Source organism: Cervus canadensis, chromosome 17 (genome assembly GCF_019320065.1).
Source record: "Cervus canadensis isolate Bull #8, Minnesota chromosome 17, ASM1932006v1, whole genome shotgun sequence".
Lineage (NCBI taxonomy): Eukaryota > Metazoa > Chordata > Mammalia > Artiodactyla > Cervidae > Cervus > Cervus canadensis.
Genome location: NC_057402.1, coordinates 42,187,449 through 42,206,781, shown reverse-complemented (window position 1 = coordinate 42,206,781; position 19,333 = coordinate 42,187,449). Strand labels below are relative to the sequence as shown.

Genomic DNA, 19,333 nt, shown 5'->3' with positions numbered 1-19,333 from the left:
GAGGACACCCACAGGGTTGCTAAAGACATGTGCAGTCAGCTGGGAGCCAGCTGGCCTTCACACACAACACCAGCTTGTGAAAAGGCTAGAGAAGGAAGTGGAGGGTCTGGGCGGCCCCAGGAGATGAGGAGGAAGTGCAGCAGAGAGAGGAGGTCCAGGGCAGTGAGCCCCAGTCTGGGGCCCAGGGGCCAGTGTGACACACCCATGCAACTCCAGGACCTAGGGCGAGTTTCTCACTGCCTTTATGCCTCTTTCTCCAGTTAGTAAAATGGGAGTAGGCTGTTCCGATGGCTCAGATGGTAAAGAATCTGCCTTCCATGCAGGAGACCCCAGTTCGATCCTTGGGTTGGGAAGATCCCCCAGAGAAGGGAATGGCTAGCCACTCCAGTATTCTTGCCTGGAAAATTGCATGGGCAAAGGAGCCTGGCGGGCTACAGTCCACAGGGTCACAAAGAGTCGGACATGACCAAGTGACTAAAACACATACAAAATGGGCATAATACCTTGTTCTTGGTGGTGGTGTTGAGTCACTGGTCCTGTCCGACTCTGCGATCCCATGGACTGCAACATTCCAGGCTTCCCCTGTTCTTCACCGTCTCCTGGAGCTTGCTCAAACTCAGGTCCATTGAATCAATGATGCCATCCAATCATCTCCCTCTCCTTCATCCCTTTCTCCTCCTGCCCTTCAGTCTTTCTCAGCATCAGGGTCTTTTCCAATGAGTTGGCTCTTTGCATCACACAGTCAAAGTATTGAATTTCCAGCTTCAGCATCTGTCCTTCCAATGAATATTCAGGATTGATTTCTTTGAGGATTGATTTGTTTGACCTGCTTCAGGGAACTACCATAAAAATAGAAAGAGATTGAATATCCGAAGCTCCTAGCACGTGGAAGACAACCAATAAACAGCCATCACTCCCTTCCACACACAACACTCAGCCCCGCTGCAGCCTCATGTGTGACCCATCCCCAAACCAGCTGACGTCCATTCATTTATTTTTTTTTTAGATTTTTTAAAAATGTGGACCATTTTAAAAGTCTTTATTGAACTTGTTACAATGTTGCTTCTGTTTTACATTTTTTTTTCTTTTGGCCACAGGGCATGTAGGATCTTAGCTTTCTGACCAGGGCTGGGACTTGCACCCCCTGCACTGGAAGATGGAGTCTTAACCACTAGACTGCCAGAGAAGTCCTCATTCATTTATTTTTGAAACACATGTTTATTGAACGTTCATTTGGCTCTGAACAGGACTCTGAGAGAGAACGGTGAGTACAGAGAGCCATGGATCCTGCCCTCCTGTTGAGGAAACAGGTCTATAGATTCCAAACTCACACAAATATGAAACTGTAATTGAGATTGTGGTGTTTCCAGAGACTATAATAGGAGAGTCTAACCTAGTCAGGGGAGGCATCCCTAAGCAAATGACCTTTAAACTGAAATCCAAAGGGCAAGTAAACATGACGAGGTGTGCGGGGGGCAAAGATGTGTCCTGAGCAGAGGGAACAACAGATGAAAAAGACCGTGGTCTCAAGGGTTATGAAAACAGACCAGCGAAGCTGCAGAAAAGACAAGACACTGGGAGGAAGCATTGGAAACAAGAGGGATGAATGAAGGGAGGGCCAGATACACACAGTGCCTAGTAGGGCATCAGCAAGTCTTTAATATCTGGCCAAGTCCTTTTGCATGACAAGGAGGTGAAAATCAAGTGCTACATGATTTTATCTGAGTGTGAGTAGCATTTCACTTCAAATTAGTATTGAGGATGGTATTTATTTCTCTCCTTGTGTATTTTTCCTTATTGTTTACGTCATTTGTAATGAGTGTTTATTATTTTTTCCCTCACACAAGAGCTTTTTTTCTAAGTCAGTTTCATTGATATATTATTTATCTGCAACAAAAGGCACATATTTTAAGTGTGAACCTCTCTGAATTTTGGCAAATTTCTGCCAGCTCAAGCAAGACATAGAATGTTTTCTTCACTCCCTTCACCCACACACCAGTCCCTGGCCACTACTCAGCTGCTCTCTGTCACTATGTATTAGATTTGTCTTTTCTGGAATTTCACTTAGATGATATAGTATGATATATACTGCTTTTGTGACCAGCTGCTTCTGCTCAACATGTTTTTGAGGTTTATCCATTCCATTGTGTGTATCAGTTCTTCATTTGTTTTTTCCATTCGTAATATTCCGTCATGTGGATATGCTACAATTTGCTGAACCACTCACCTGTCAAATAAACACTTGGATTGTTTCCAGGGTTTTGGGTTTTTTTTTCTTTTGGCCATTGTGAATAGAGTTATGATGAATAGTACAGACATATGTTTTTATTTCTTTTGAGTAAATACCTAGGAGTAGAAAGTCTGGGTCTTACAGTAAGTATACTTTTACTTGATGAGAAATTGCCAAGCTGTTTTCCAAAGCAGTTGTGGTTTTCCATTACCAGCAGAGATGGACAAGACTTCCAGTTATTCCATATCTTCCCCAAGGATAGTATTATCAATCTTCTTCATTTTGGCCATCCTAGAGGGTGTGCAATGGTCTCATTGTGGGTTTTTATTTTTGCTTTAAGATTTTTTATATTTTGGCTGCACTGGGTCTTAGTTGCAGCATGCGGGGGCTTCTCCCTAGTTGCAGCGTGTGGACTTTTGATTGCAGTGCATGGGCTTCTGTTGGTTGTGTCACACAGGCTTAGTTTCTCCACAGCACGTGGAATCTTCCCAGACCAGGGATAGAACCCATGTCTCCTGCATTGGCAGGCAGATTCTTAACCACTGGACCTTCAGGGAAGTCCTCTCATTGTGGTTAAATTTGCATTTGCCTCATGATTAATGGTGTCCAGAATCTTTTTCATGTCTGTTGACCATCTACATTTGCGAAGTGTGTGATCAAATTTTTTGCCAATTTTTAAATTAGGTCAATGGTCATGTTTTTATCAAATTGTAAGAGTATTATATTTATTCTGGATACAAGTCCTTTGTCAGATAGTAATGTGGCACATGTTATCTCCCATTCTGTGACTTGCTTTATTTTTTTAAACAGTTATATTGAGATATAATTCACATACCCTCTCTGACTTCTCAACTGTAGCTTTTAAAAATAATTTTTAAAAGTTTGGTGATTTCTAAATTACCAGTCTTTTCTTTTCCAGTTCAGGTTTTTTGTGTTGTCACTAAGAAATCTACCTGTTCCAAGGTTGTGAAGGTTTTCTCCTATGTGTTCCTCCAGGAGCTTTATAGTTTCAACTTAACATTTATGTTTGTAATCTGTTTCACTTTCATTTTTGTTTATGGCATCAGTTAGAAGTTGAGATTCCTCAAAGCTTTTTTCTTTTAACTAAGGTGCTAAACAAAGCACACAGCAAGCTGTAGTTTGAAAGACCAAGTCACCAGCCAAGCCAGAAACGGTCAGTGATATCTCACCGTCACTTTGTTAAATACATTATTGCAGAATATAGAAGCCAGGGTTTGTGGTTTCCTGTGCAAACCTATTCCAGGTAGAAGTGCTCTGACACACACTTCCTGTTGACATCCATTCATGATTATTCATTCCCACCGTTAGTGCTGATTAATGCAAAAAGTGATTAATACTGAACACAATTTGGTAGGGGGAGGGGAGGTGAAGGAGGAAAAGGAAAATGCTCTTCACCTGATGCAGACACTGCCCAGGTGACCTAGCATTTGCTAAGTAGCCAGAGCTACTTTGACCGGAAATATTTCCCTGCTAACTCACCCCAGTGTCCTAATCCCCACCGTTAAGAATCACCTGTGGTCCAGTGCTTAAGACTCCAAGTTTCCAATGCAGTTGTTCCTATTAAGTCACTAAATTGTATCCAACTCTTCTTCAGGGGGCACAGATTCGATCCCTGGTCAGAGAGCTAAAGAGTGAAAGACAGGGAAGCCTGGCATGCTTCAGTCCATGGGATTGCAAAGAGACAGACTCGACAGCAACTGAACAACAACAACAGGGAGCTAGAATCCCACATGCTGCATGGCACAACCAAAAACAAAGAAAAAGAATCACCATGAGAGGTAAAACATATATTAACTGAAACCCCCTGTGAACATGCCCATAGCCTGAAGGGGCATGGGGAAAGGAGGCTCTGGTTTCTTTACTGGATCCTTCAACAACTTCAGAGGAAGGGTAAAACAAGCTCCAGGATGGGTAGAGATTGTATTGTGGGAGGAGAGGAAGAAGGAGAAAGTCTAGAGCAAGGTACAGTGCTCCCATATTACAATCAGATGTGCTGACCTAAAAATCAGAACACAGGGGCTAATAAATGACATCATTTTCCACTTTGTGAAAAAAATTTTTTATTTCTTTTTGGCTGCGTCCGACCTTAGGGTTAGGTTGTAGAGGCACACAGGCTCAGTAGCTATAGATCATGGGCTTAGTTGCCCTGTGGCATGTGGGATTTTAGTTCATCAACCAAAGATTGAACCCATGTCCCCCGGATTGGAAGGCGGACCTTCCAATGGACCTTCCACTGGACCACACAGGAGTCCCTTTGTGAAATTTCTTAAATGGAGAGTTTAACAGTGGCTCAATGTTGAGTCATTTACCTGACTATCCTTGTTCAGATTCTCCCAAGGTATCCTCCATATCTTGCTGCCATATTCATAAACTTTAAAGGACACCTCTGAAGTGAGCTGAGAAGGCATCAGTAGAAAACCACATGTAGCCATTCAGGGGCCCTGGGGTCTTCAGAAAACTTGGATCCCAGAGGTATGTGGGCAGCAGACCTCACCCACTGTCAGTCTAGACTGTGGTGTAGTGGTTTAGTTGGTAAGTTGTGTCTGACTCTTTGTGACCCCAAGGACTATAGCCTTCCAGGTTACTCGGCCCAAGGAATTTTCCAGGCAAGAATACTGGAGTGGGTTGCCATTTCCTCCTCCAGGGGTCGAACCTGGGTTTCCTGCATCTCCTTCTTGGCAGCGAATTGTTTACCGACTGAGCCACCTGGGAAGGGGCTTCCCTGCTGGCTCAGATGGTAAAGAATCTGTCTGTAATTCGACCCCTGGGTCAGGAAGATCCCCTGGAGGAGGGCATGGCAACCCACTCCAGTATTTTTGCCTGGAGAATTCCCATGGACAGAGGAGTGTGGTGGGCTACAGTCAATGGGGTTGCAAAGAGTCGGGGCACGACTGAGCACAGCACCTGGGAAGCCCATCAATCTAGACTACTGACACTGGAAATGATTTGGGGGTAGTGGACACACCCTTAAGAAAATCTGCCAAAGTCGTCACCTTCCCGGTCATCCTTCTCTTAGTTCAGCCCCTGTTCCCTATATTGAGCTTTATCGTTTTGTTGTTAGACTCCCAGATGGTACACATCACATATAGCTACAAGTAATACATACAATTTATTCACTAAAATGGGGACAAAATTCCCATAACTCCAGAATGTCAAGTTACGTCATCAAAGTTCTCTGTTTAGAAGTAGAAGTAAGTGTTGACAGTACTTCTTGTATGAGATAAAAAATTAGACAAATTTCACAATGTGGAGTGTCCTTTTCAGTCAATAGTATTGCTTCAGGCGACATAATGTCTCACAGATCTTTCCTGTAACTTCCATAAAAGTCAGCCAACCAGATTTGGTTTCAAACTTCTTTACAAAGCCATTTTCCTACAAGAAAACAAAGTTAACATTTTAAAAATCAGTGGAGACTAAATTTGTTAGAATGAAAAGCAAATAAACTGTCATTTAATTAATATAGGTAGTCTCTATATTTTCACTGGCTTTATTCTATTCATCCTCATTACCATTCTCTATCTTCAATTCCAGACCACCCTAGAGCAGTACTGTCCAACAGAAATATAGTGCAAGCTACATATGTAATCTTTTTAGCCACAGGTTTTTTTTTGCTGGATCTTTCTTCCTTCCCCAAGCAGGGATTGAATCTTCTCCCTTGGCATTGAAACCATGGAGCCCTAACAATTGGACTGCCAGGGAATTTCCAGTAGCCACATATTTAAAAGTAAAAAGAGGCAAAATTAATTTTTAAAATATAATCAATTTATCTAAAAATATTATGATTTTGGGACTTCCCTGGTGGTTCAGTGATTAAGACTTTGTGCTTCCAATGTGGGGGGGCGTGGGTTTGATCACTGGTGGAAAACTAGGATCCTACATGCCTTGCTGCACATGGCCAAAAATAAATAAATAGATAAGCAAACAAATAAATTTTGATTTCAATATGTAAGCACGATGGAAATAAGATATTTTACTTTACTGGTACTAAATCGTTACAATCCAATGTGTGTTTGAACTTACAGCATATCTCAATTCAGACCAGCCACATTGAAACTGTTCAACAGTCACCAGTGACAAGTGGCCACTGCATTGGACGGCATAGCGCTAGAGGGTAGAGAGTCTATCTTATCCCCCCTGCCCTCTGCCCCACTTTTTCTTCTGAATGTTTGGGACTAAAATATGCATTTATTAAATAATTTTATTTATTGATTTGTTTTTGGCTGTGCTGTGTCTTTGTGGCTGCACGCAGGCTTTCTCTAGTTGTGGCAAATGAGTAACTCTCTAGTTTTAGTGCTCGGGCTTCTCGTTGTAGTGGCTTCTCTTGTTGCAGAGCAAGGGCTGTAGGTGCTTAGGCTTCAGTAGTTGCAGTATGTGGGCTCAGTGGACATGGCTCTCCGGCTCTAGAGCACAGGCTCAATAGTTGTGGCACATGGGCCTAGTTGCTCCAAGGCATGTGGGATCTTCACGGATCAAGGATTGAACCCATGTCTCCTGCATTGGCAGGCAGATTCTTTACCATTAAGCCACTAGGGAAGCCCCTGAAATAAGCATTTATTTGTAAACTCCTTTGTGCTGAGAGTCATGAGGATGCAACAGTAAAGCCAGATTACATTCATTCCTTTTTTTAATCAGACTTTTTTTTTAAAGAAGCATATAAACTGGACCCCCTGGAGTAGGAAATGGCAACCCAATCCAGTATTCTTGCCCAGAAAATTCCGTGAACAGAGAAACCTGGCAGGCTATAGTCCATGGGGTTGCAAAGAGTCGGACACAACTGAGCAACTGAGAATGCATGTACACATAAACTGGACACTGTATTTAATTAACTTTTGATATATTATTATAGAGCACCCTCACTGAAAAGCACCTCTAAGCTTATCCAGCCTAATGTCCTCTCTTACTTTGACAAATGAGGAAACGGAGATCCAGAAAAAAATGTAAGTAAGGTTACCTGATTTCTTAGTACCTGGACCTGTACTGAAATGCAAGCACTGCTCTTTTCACTCCATAAATTTTCAAACCACTCCCAAGAAGATTAGAAAATTGTTTAAAAAATTTTTTTTAGATGTTCATCTAGTAAAGTTCCATTTCTGGGGTTACAAACGTCTTCAAGTAGTTCGTAGTTCACAGTCTAGTGTGACTAACACGAAAGTGTAAACCAAACATATTTCTTTGACTGAGAACTCCATAATGCTGTGGAACTGTCTTTTGGTGCATCACCGGCAGTGAAGGCTAACACCATTCAGAGGAATTTTCCATTGAAAAGATTGCATAAGAAAGCCAACTTCTGCCTCCTTGTGAAGTGTGATGTCATGCCCGGAGGCACTTGCTGTCACAAGCTCACAGAGGGGACAGACTGCTCCTGCTTTTCTTCCTCTTTCTCCTGCCTTTACACACACAGGCATTTCCCACACGTCCCAGGTGTGAGATCCACTTCAGTGCTCCTCTTCCTAGAATTTCTATAAACCCCGTACTGTGGGGGCACTCTACAATGATTTTTATTATTATCAACAATGATCACCATTATGATCAGGCAGTTAATGGGTTAATATGTCACCCTCTTATATTTAAGTTCTAAAGCAAGAACAAAGGAAAAAAACTGACAATTCAGCTATATGAAGATTCTTTTTTTTTTAAGCTATAAGAAACTAAAATAAGAACAACAGACCAGGATACTATTTGTTACACATTTGCCATGAAAGAGTTCATTCAAACATAAGAGAAAATCATCAAGCCCTCAATAATTTAAAAGGCAAAGGCTGTTGAGAAGATAAATATCAATCATGAGCAAGTATATGGGAAAAAAACTCCACATTATCAGCTGTTAAATTCACATTTTAATAGAATCTTACTGTTTTTTAGGCCTATTAACTTGACCTTGTTAATAGAAGTCTATTAAACCCTCAAGAATAATCTTTTTTTAATGGTTCCACCTAATGCTGATCAAATTGTGAGCTTGTCCCATTGGTAACAAAACTTTTGAAGGCAATGTGTATTCCAAAATGTATGAGTAGTGTGATTATAGATGAACCAATCATTCTATTGTAAGAAGGTGATCATAAGGCAGCCGTCTTTTTTTCTTTTGAGGCAAGGAATAAGACTTTATTCGGAAACCCAGCTGACTGAGAAGATGGCAGACTTTAGTCTCAAAGTAACCATCTGTTTGGCCCTGGATACCAAGTTCTTTTATAGTGTCAGAGAGAGAAGCAGTGAGGAACTAGAGTCAAAAGGCAGAATGGAGAGGGAGAGGCAGTGAAAGGCAGTCTTCTTTTATGTGGTGGGGGGTGGAAAACCATCTCCATGTTTAGTACTGAAGCATTATCTCTAAGAAGGAAAAACAGAAAACAACCCAAATGTCTAGCTGTTGGAAACTGCTTAAGTAAATTATGATGCATAAAAACGATGGGATAGTCTCTAAACATTGGAAGTGTTAACATGGAATATGTAAGGCGAGTTATTTTAAAAATTCCTCTGATGGCTCTGATCACTCCGCTATATGGGGAACAGAGCATCACAGGGCAAGCTTGGAAGCAGGGAAGCTGAGAGGAGCCTATTGACACAGTTAAGTGAGAGAAGAGAGTTGCTCCAATGTGCTGGGTGTGCAGAATCAGAATTTGCTGATGCATCAAATGCCGGCTATGCACAGGAGTCACAGAGGACTCCCAAGGGGAGAGAGCTGAGCTGGTCAAGTGGATAGCATACTCCACAAATACTCCCTGGAGGAGCCCTCAAGGAGACCTGAACTACATCTAACCTTATTCTTCATTAAATGATTTTTAAATCTCAAGTTAAAATTCAAAAAGACATACAAGAAGAATCTGGCCCCCAAATCTATTTTATACATCAAAGGATATATAAAAAATTTTGAGCTTATATTACATCATTTTGGAAATGCCTTTGCCAGGCTGAACACTTGGTCAAGCATCTCTGTGTAGGTCCTTTGGTCTGCCCTCAAATTTACCAGACCATTATTGAGAGCTAGATGATCATAAGAAAATAAAACCTACTTTGCATAACTCTTATGACTCAGACTTTAACATGCTGGTTACATGGAAAGCACCAGTTCCGATTGTACATTCCTACTTTCAGAAGGGGCTTTCTTTTGGTATTAGAGTAGTTTTGAGAATTTGCATATTTAAACTTTTTGGAATTTCCCATGTAACCTTCACAGTTGTATTGTATCTGACAGTTTACAAAACACTCTTACAGAAAAGTTCTTTCAACTTTTAACTTTTAACGGTATTTATTATTGTCTTTATTATATATTATGTGAGGTGAAGTGAAAATGTTAGTCCCTCAGTTGTGTCCCTCTTTATGAATCCATGGCTGTAGACACCCAGGCTCCTCTGTCCATGGGATTCTCACGGCAAGCATACTGGAGTGGGCATCCATTCCCTTCTCCAGGGGATCTTCCCCACGCTGGGATGGAACACGTGTCCCCTGCATTGCAGGGGAATTCACTGTTTGAGCCACCAGGGAAGCCCATATATTATGGAAAATATTATTTTATATTATATTAGGAATTTGGGTCTCAAGTGACTTCAGTAACTCACCCAAGATCGCACTTCAAATGAGTGGGAAAACCGGAATTTAGATCTCACTTTCAATGCTAGTTCATTCCATCACCCCATTAACAAATATTTGCTGGCTATGTTCTATACCACAGGCTCTGGGCCAAGCATGATGTATTCAGTGTGCATTAGATAGAGGTGATTCCTCTCATGTGAAACTGGAGGTAGGGTATCCTTTCCACTTGACCAGCACAGGGCAGGAGAGTGTTTTACTGAAGTGGGCAAAAGCAGGAAAGCCACCTGGCTGCAAAGGAAAGGCAATCCCAGGCGGTGAGATGAGTGTCTTCTCAGATGCATTCTGCTGGTTTTTAAGAACCAGCCTTTCCTCGTGAATGCCAAACTGCTTAAAAAAAGAAAAAATAGCACTGGCTCTCCTGTCAGATCTACGAGAGCCTTTTCATTCTAGTACGGAACGCTGGCAGAGACAGGAGGAAGTAATGGTAAATGTGGAAGAGGAATAAAAAGTGACATGAGAAGCAGCAAAGAAAAGAAGGAAAGAAAGGAAGGGAGAAACAAGGGAGAGGGGAAAGGAGGGAAGGAAGAAGGAAAGGAAAGCAGCTCAAGATGATAAAAATGAAAAAAAGAGCCATATGACCCAGCAATCCCACTCCTGGGCATACACAATGAGGAAACCAGATCTGAAAGAGACACGTGTACCCCAGTGTTCATCGCAGCACTGTTTATAATAGCCAGGACATGGAAGCAGCCTAGATGCCCATCAGCAGATGAATGGATAAGAAAGCTATGGTACATATACACAATGGAATATTACTCAGCCATTAAAAAGAATACATTGAATCAGTTCTAATGAGATGGATGAAACTGGAGCCCATTATACAGAATGAAGTAAGCCAGAAAGATAAACAACAATACAGTATACTAACGCATATATATGGGATTTAAAAAGATGGTAATGATAACCCTATATGCAGGACAGAAAAAGAGACACAGGTGTATAGAACAGACTTTTGGACTCTGTGGGAGAAGGCGAGGGTGGGATGATCTGAGAGAATAGCATTGAAACATGTTTATTATCAAGTGTGAAATAGATCACCAGCCCAGGTTGGATGCATGAGACAAGTGCTCAGGGCTGGTGCACTGGGAAGACCCAGATGGATGCAATGGGGAGGGAGGTGGGAGGGGGTACATGATGGGGAACACATGTAAATCCATGGCTGATTCATGTCAATGTATGGCAAAAACCACTACAATATTGTAAAGTAATTAGCCTCCAACTAATAAAAATAAATGAAAAAAAGAATAAATCTCACTGGTCTTTTTTTTTTTTCCTGTAGGGCATCTGTTTTAGATGGTGGCTAATATCTAACTATAGCTGGTGATATAATTTCTGGAGATTACACCTATCTATTCAAGGAAGTTGGGCTTCCCCAGGTGGTGCCAGTGGTAAAGAACCCGCCTGCCAGTGCAGGAGTCATGTGAGACTCGGGTTCGATCCCTGGGTGGGGAAGATCCCCTGGAGGAGGAAATGGCAACCCACTCCAGTATTCTTACCTGGAGAATCCCATGGACAGAGGAGCCCTACAGTCCATGGGGTGCAAAGAATCGGACACAACTGAGCGACTGAGCAGATATTCAGGAAACTTAGGCAATATTATGATGCTACTAATAATAACAGTAGCCCTAAACTTGTATTGAGTTTACTACTTAAGAAGGCTTTCTTTCTTTCCTTGCTATTCTCTAGAACTCTGCATTCAGTTGGATATATCTTTCCCTTTCTCCTTTGCCTTCTGCTTCTCTTCTTTTCTCAGCTATTTGTAAGGCCTCCTTAGACAACCACTTTGCCTTCTTGCATTTCTTTTTCTTTGGGATAGTTTTGGTTACCGCCTCCTATACAATGTTACAAACCTCCATACACCTGAAAGGTCAGGTATACCCTTCTAGAATTTCTCAGAGACATTTTCATACCATCCACTAATTATGAATTCCAGGAACTTACAACATTTACTGTGAATAAGTTAAAATTTTTCAGGAAGATTTCTTAATTTTGTGTGTGTTACAAATACAGTCCAAGCTCATACGTTGTTTTTGCTGCTATTGTTGAGTCACTAAGTCGTGTCTGACTCTTTGCAACCCCATGGACTGTAGCCAGATAGGCTCCTCTGTGCGTGGAATTTTCCAGGCAAGAATACTGGAGTGGGTTGCCATTTCCTCCTCCAGGTGATCTTCCTGACCCAGAGATCAAACCTGCATCTCCTGCAATGGCAGGCAGAATCTTTACCATTGAGCCACTCATATAGAATTTGCCAACTAGGATTTCTCTACACATGGACCTCTGTGCTAGAGACCTTCTGCATTCACTTGAAATCTATGCAACATAATAGCTGCAATTTCCACCCATCCTTCAGTATAGCTCCCCACAGCAACCAGAAGAAATCATGACCAAACATCTCGCATGTTTTGTCCAGCCCCAAGTCAGGCTGAGTTCCAAGAAAAAAAGGTGATAGAGAAAGGAGAGTGATTGAAGGAAGCCCTTTCATTATGCAGAAAGATATCAAACAAAGTGCAAAAGACATCGAGTAAAAGATTAATACGTGTGATTTCATCAACTTTTAAAACATTTGTAAGCACCGAAAACATCTATAGTTTTAAAAGGCAGTCAACATATTAGAAGATATCCACCATATACAAGGGGCTTCCCAGGTGGTATTAGTGGTAAAGAGTCTGCCTGTCAATGCAGGAGATGTCAGAGACATTCGATCCCTGGGGAAGATTTCCCCTGGAGAAGAAAATGACAACCCACTCCAGTATTCTTGCCTGGCAAAGCCCATGGACAGAGGAGACTGGCAGGCTACAGTTCACAGGGTAGCAAAGAGTCAGACACGACTGAAGTGACTTAGCGTATATAAAACATATATAAAAATAATTTGTGTCCAGAATATTCCAAGAATTCCCACAAATCAGTGAGAAAAAGACAAAATAATGGGAAAATGGACAAAGGAGAGAAATAGGCAGTTCCCTGAATAAGAATTACAAATAGTTAATAAACATATGAAAAGATGCTCAATGTGAAAAGACATTAGTAATCAAGGAAACTGGTTTAAAAAAGAATTAAAACAGCAAGACAGAAGACGTCCCTGGCAGTCCAGTGGTTAAGACTCTGCGCTCCACTGCAGGGGGCATGGGACTAAGATTCCATATGCCACAGGGGGTGGACAACAACAACAACAAAAAGATAATTAGGTATGTATTTCTAAGCCAACAGAGTAGGGAAACTATGACAGACCACCATAATGTAATATTAGTCAGCCGGGAAGAAAGGAGATGTGGTGTATTCCATTGAGCTGTGATAGGAGGGTAACTAGGTTAGAAACACTTAAGAGGACAAGCATCTACTAAGTTTGAAAATGTGTTGACACCAGGACTTAGCCATTCTATATCCCAGTATTCACCGTAGAAAAGCACACACGTACAGGGAAGACATGACTAAAGATATTCAATGAAGTATCTGGAATAACTCTGGAAATAAATAACTATCCATCAGCTAGAAATGGTCGTTCAACAGCATTCACATACAACAGCATATATGTAGTACTCGTGTGTGTGGCCATGTTGTTTGCAGGATCTTAGTTCCCCAACCAGGGATTGGAACCCATCCCCCTGCAGGAATCTTAATCACTGGATCTCCGGGGAAGTCTTTGTGCTGAGCTCAGTCATGTCTGACTCTGTTGGACCCCATGGACTGTAACCCTCCAGGCTTCTCTGTCCATGGGATTTTCCAGGCAAGAATAGTGGAGTGGGTTTGCCATGCTCTTCTCCAGGCGATCTTCCTGACCCAGAGATCAAGCCCATGTCTCTTATGTCTCCTACATTGGTAGTCAAGTTCTTTACCACTGAGCCAACAGGGGAGCCCCAAGGAAGTCCCTGTAGTACCCTCTAAAATACTTATTACATATCCCTGGGTGGGGAAAAAAAGCAGAATAAGTACCAAGAACTATTTACATAAACAATTTCTGAAAGGCTACCCATTCCAGTATTCTGGCCTGGAGAATTCCATGGACTGTGTAGTCAATGGAATCGCAAAGAGTTGAACACAACTGAGCAACTTTCACTTCAAATATTAGTATTAGTATTGTTAAATATTATTTAACAACTTATAATTTTTTTTACAAAGAAGTGCTATGTATATTTTCTATGGATATATCCAACAAGCATTTTTTTTTTATTAATAGGGATGCTTTGCATGTAAAATAATTGATAACAGTGGACAGCTTTGAGAAGAGAGGAGGCCGGGGATTGTGGGTTGAAGAGAGGTTCTATGGGAAATCAGTCCGTAAGAAAAGTGAGCATTAAGTTTATTGGAATATCAAGAAAAGCATGTACATTCAGCCGGGACAGGCCCCTTATCAATGAGTTATGTGGGGTTTCCCTGGTGGCTCAGGTGATAAAGAATCTGCCTATAATGCAAGAGACCCAGGTTCGATCCCTGGCTCGGGAAGAGGCCCCTGGAGGAGAGCATGGCACCCTATTCCGGTATTCTTGCCTGGAGAATCCCATGGACAGGGGAGCCTGGCGGGCTACAGTCCATGGGGCCGCAAAGAATCAGACACAACTTAGCATGCATGATATGCTACAATTTGAGTTGTAATCTAGGACCCCTGCATGGTCTCAGTTTTTGAGGCACTGATAATAAAGTGAATTTTTATTTGGAAAATCTTGAATAGATTCTAGCTGGTGATACAGTACATTTTTTTTTTTTAATCATCAAGCTTTACTGGCCAGAATTTGGTATATTAGAAAACTGGGTGAGGCAGGGAGAGGGGGCAGGAAGCAACAAACTGGCAAAAATTTACACCTGTCTTTTGCAACATAATAAATACCTAAATATAACAGATTCTAATACCAACTCATCTGTACTAATTCTACATTGTCATGACAACCCTGGCAAGAGCTCAGTCCTGTGGACTAGACTCTGAAGAAGCATCAGGGAGGTGCTTTATTAATCCCCCAAACTCACTCCTCCAATTTACACTGTAGGAATAAAAATTGAAACCACAAGTGTTTCCCAGCTATAAAGTTTTAAGATTCACTGGAAATCAGCTGGAAATGCCCTTTTTTTATTATTTTAATTTATTTGGCTGTGCTGGGTCTTAGTTGCACCATGTGGGATCTAGTTCCCTGACCAGGGCTTCAAATCTGGGCCCCCTGGGTTAGACGTGCAGAATGTTAGCCACTAGACAACCAGGGAAATTCCTCTTTATTTTAAAATTTAAAAAAATTTTAAAGCAAACTACTCAAAGAAAATATAATCCTTTAGGTAGATTTCTTTTTTAAATTAGCAAAGAGACTTGCTATTTCAATTCCTGTTTTAAAGTAAAGAACAAAGAATACTTCCATCACACATACCCAGCCTCCATTGTGCCTTATCCATTCTCCTGTGTTTTCGGTGATGAACTCCGCCACAAAGTAAGAAATGTCCTTGCACATGTCCATGTCTGGGGCAATACACTTGCCCAGAAGTTTCTTGATAAGAATACCTGCAAAGGCGAATATGGTTACAATCCTGCCCCAGTTAACAATGCCATCTTCAAATTCCTTTTCCATCACTTGGTTGAATATTCTTCTGGCAGTGTCTATGGACACCACATCAAACTTATCCAAGCACTGCTTCAACGTTCTTTCCACTTCGTTCTGGACAGAGGAAGCCACAACTTGTAACACCCTGGATGTTTTGCTTGCCCCGGATCCAGGTTGCTGTATCTGCAACACATATTTCAGATAGTCCTCGGCCAGCCTGTGAACGTAGTTGAACTCAGTGTCAGTCATCTTCTCCTTTCCGGGGAGCAGAGTCTTCAGCCTGCTCACCTGCGAGTGACCAAGCCAGTCTGAAGCACAAGCTTGTGGAGCCTGGCGAAACATGACACATGATGGTATCTGGAGGCCGGTGGAATTTCTGTTTGCATCATCTAAAGCTATCCTTCCTCCTGGTCGCTTTCAGGCGTGGGCTGCATGTGAAAGAGAAAGTATAAAATGTGAAAGAGGAAAATGTCTCAAAGACAAGCCACTTCCTCATCCTGTAAGTGATTAATGTAGTTTTTGAAGTCTTAAATTCAAGGAAGCGGGGGAATCAGAACCCTCCTGCATTGCTGGTAGGATTGTAAAACAGTTTTCACGAACTTTCACTGTGAAACGTTTGGCAGTTCCTCAAAAACTTAAATACAGAGACCCTTCCTGGGGGCCAGTGTTTAATTTCCACTTCCAACGCAGGGGGCGCAGGTTTTATCCCTGGTGGAGGAACTAAGATTCTACATGCCGAGTAGTGTGGCCAAAAACAAAGAAAAAAAGTTAAATATAGAATTTCCATATGACCCAGCAATTCCAGTTATAAGTATATGCCCAAAAGAAATGAAAATAGGGACTCACACAACTCCTGACATACGAATGTTCACAGCAGCATCACTTACAATAGCCAAAAGGTGGAGACAAACCAAATGTTCATCCACAGATGAAGGGATAAATGAATCGTGGAACGTTCTTAAACCACAGAAAGAAATGAAGTGTCCATACACTTTACAGCATGGATGAACCTCAAAAACAGGACGCCCAATGGAAGAAGCCAAATATAAGAGCTCTCCTACTGTATGATCCCATTATGTGAAATAGCCAGAATAAGTAAATCCACAGAGACAGAAAGCAAATCAGTGATTGCCAGGGGCTGAGGGGAGAAGGGAGTAACTGCTGAGTAGGTACAGGTTTCTATCTTGTGATAAAAATGATTTGGAACTACATCGAGGTGGTGGCTGACTGCGAAACATTGTGAAGATGCTAAACATCATTAAATTGTACACTTTAAAATGGGTCATGTGGGGACTTCTCTGGTGATCCAGTGGGTAAGATTCCGAGCTCCCAATGCAGGGGGCCCAGATTCGATCCCTGGTTAGGGAACTGCCACAACTAAGACCCAGCACAGTGAAATAAATAAATTAAATATAAAAAATAAAGGGAATAAAATAAAATGGATCATTTTTACATTGTGTGAATTTAACCTCCAAAAGAAAAAAAGTTCAATATAGCCCAGTGGCTAAGCTGAATTAATGAAAATTTGGAATACAGATTAGCAAACGGCCAGTAAACAGGGCCTCTCAAGCACTGCTGAGGCAACATGGCCCTTGACACTTTGATGCTCAGATAGGATGACATGGGGGGGGGGGGAGAAAAACGTATCTGCTTTGTTCCTCACATCACATTTACCCCAGAACTTTGTTTTTTTAGGCAAATATTTGTTGCATAACTACCAGATGAACGCAAATTTTTAAAAAGTACAATCAAGAATGAAAAATATGTTTCCCAAGAGCATTAAGCAACAGGTTAGGTGTTAAACACATACAAATCTAAAGACTGCAACACAAGATACTTCTAGATAAAACTAAAGGGGTTCGGGACTTCCCTGGTGGTCCAGTAGCTAAGACTCTGGGCTCCCAATGTAGGGGGCCTGGGTTGATGCCTCAGTGGGTAAGAAGTCCACCTGCCAATGCAGGGGCCACAGGAGATGTGGGTTCGATCCCTGGGTTGGGAAGATGTCCTGGAGAAGGGAATGGTTACCCACTCCAGTATTCTTGCCTGGAGAATGCCATGAGCAGAGGAGCCTGGTAGACTACAGTCCATGGGGTAGCAAAGAGTTGGACACGACTGCGCGACAGAGCACACACACAGGGAACTAGATCCCACATGCCACAACTAAGACCCAGCACAGCCAAATAAACAGATAGTTAAAAAAAAAAAAAAGACAAAATCTTGCTATAAGCCAATACCTCTATTTCCTCTTATTAAGTCAGCCAAGTTGTCCAATGTGCAGATAGAATTTAGGGGCCAGAAGGAACACTAAACTTGGAGTCAGAGGACCCAAGCCTCATTCCTGCCCAAATCTCTGTTCCCTTACTCAGTATGTGCCCAGGGTTTGTAAAATGCAGCCATACACAATGAACTCCCAGGGGTGAGGTATGCAACTGATGACCTGTGACCTGTGTAGCACCTGTGACCACAGCTGGCACAATGTGGGGACTTCATCAGCCCTAATTCTCCATCAATCTTTTACAGACTAATGAGAAATTCAGCTTCCCAATAAGGGCATATCTTCCTAAACGTTCAGGTTCAAATGAATTGCAAATCTGTCACTCATTTAGCTTTGGCACTAGTTCTGGGAAACAGTTGGTGGAAACGGTGAAAGTGTTGGCTAAGAAGAGCCCTGGGGAACAGAGTATGTGGCAATGAAGGCAGTCAGGGCACTGTATCCCTGTCTGCCGGCCGCATCTTTCTGTCGACTGAGGAGCCAGGGTTGCTAGTAGGCAGGAGTAGAGAGTGGGAGAAAGAGTAAACAGTGTAGGGGCCCTAGAGAGATGAGATTCACTATTTTTGTTGTTGTTGTTCTATCCACATGTGGAGTAACTTTAATTCTTCGCCTCAGTGTCTCTGAAGAGTGGCAAACAGAAGAAAAAAAAAATCCCACATACCTTGTATTTCTGAATTATCTCCAAAGGGTTAAGGAGGACGGGAGAGCTGCTGCTTAGGGTGCTGGCTGAGAGGGACTTGTGGTGGCCATGAAAATGCACCCCTGGGACTTCCTTGGTGGTCCAGTGGTTAAGGCTCAGCCTCCCAATGCAGAGGGTGCAGGTTAGATCCCTGGTCGGGGAACGAAGACCCTATATGCCACAGGGTGTGGCCAAAAGTTTAAAAATAAATTAATTAATCACTTAAATTAAAAAATAAAAATTTTTGGTAAAAATAAAAAAGAAGAAAGAAAACAACAATGTACTCTGAACCTTGTACCACAGTGGTGTAATTGATCAAGGGCCCCACGGCTCGGCCCTTAATCTATCGCCCCCATGACTTGGCATGAAGGTTGTGCTGCCTGCAGGCTGTCCCTGTCGATGACTAGTCAAGGCAGGAGTAGGAAGAACCATCCCTGTAGGTCAACCTCCTTTGAAAGGTGGCTCGATGACTCATCATCAGCTTCGTGAAGAATGGCTGAGACTTTGCTCCAACTGAGACTCTTCCTCCTGGGTCCTCCTTCCTCCTGGTTCTTCTTCAGCCAGGCCGGCCCACACTGTGGTCTGACAGCTCCCTGCCCGTCCTCCCTCACAGGCATTCCCCCCACTAAATCTCTCACACATCTAATCCTCTCTTGGCATTTTCTGCCTAGAGTTATAGAACAAAGGAGCACACAGACCTGTGGTCGAGTCACTTCTCTGGGATTTTCCCTGGGGGGGTTCCTCCTCCCCTCCTCCCACCACCCGAGACAATGCCTCTTGGCCCACAGGAGCAGGAAGCCAAGTGCAGGCAGCTTTTTCTCCTCATGGTGCGTATCCTCGAGCACCATACAAACCATGGCAATGATGGGAAAATGTGTTATATCCTGCCACCCCCCACCCCTGCCCAGTTACATTCCTGTGATGATGAGCATTTCTGGAAAAACAGTATGAGCAGGTGGTTTAGGAGTTATTGTACAGGGGACCTACCTGGTGGTCCAGGGGTTAAGGTTTTGCCTTTCAATGCA

General features: G+C 42.4%; 1 protein-coding gene across 1 annotated transcript; it reads right to left on the bottom strand.

Annotated features, from left to right (window-relative positions):
• Positions 1–5,300: 5,300 nt before the first annotated feature.
• On the bottom strand, positions 5,301–19,327 carry BCL2A1 (BCL2 related protein A1). Its single transcript, XM_043434501.1, has 4 exons — positions 19,296–19,327; positions 18,291–18,479; positions 15,187–15,785; positions 5,301–5,623 (listed from the first exon to the last, which is right to left on the bottom strand). The coding sequence occupies exons 3-4, from the start codon at positions 15,697–15,699 to the stop codon at positions 5,516–5,518; spliced, it is 621 nt and encodes a 206-aa protein (XP_043290436.1). The 5' UTR covers positions 15,700–15,785; positions 18,291–18,479; positions 19,296–19,327; the 3' UTR covers positions 5,301–5,515.
• Between the last annotated feature and the right edge of the window lie 6 nt (positions 19,328–19,333).

Bases quoted from the DNA above. Each gene is read 5' to 3' on its own strand.
- BCL2A1 (XM_043434501.1), bottom strand. From the start codon at position 15,699: ATGTTTCGCCAGGCTCCACAAGCTTGTGCTTCAGACTGGCTTGGTCAC. The intron at 5,624-15,186 runs GTATGTGTGATG...GTTTTCTTGTAG, and splicing joins TAAGGCACAATGGAGGCTGG to GAAAATGGCTTTGTAAAGAA.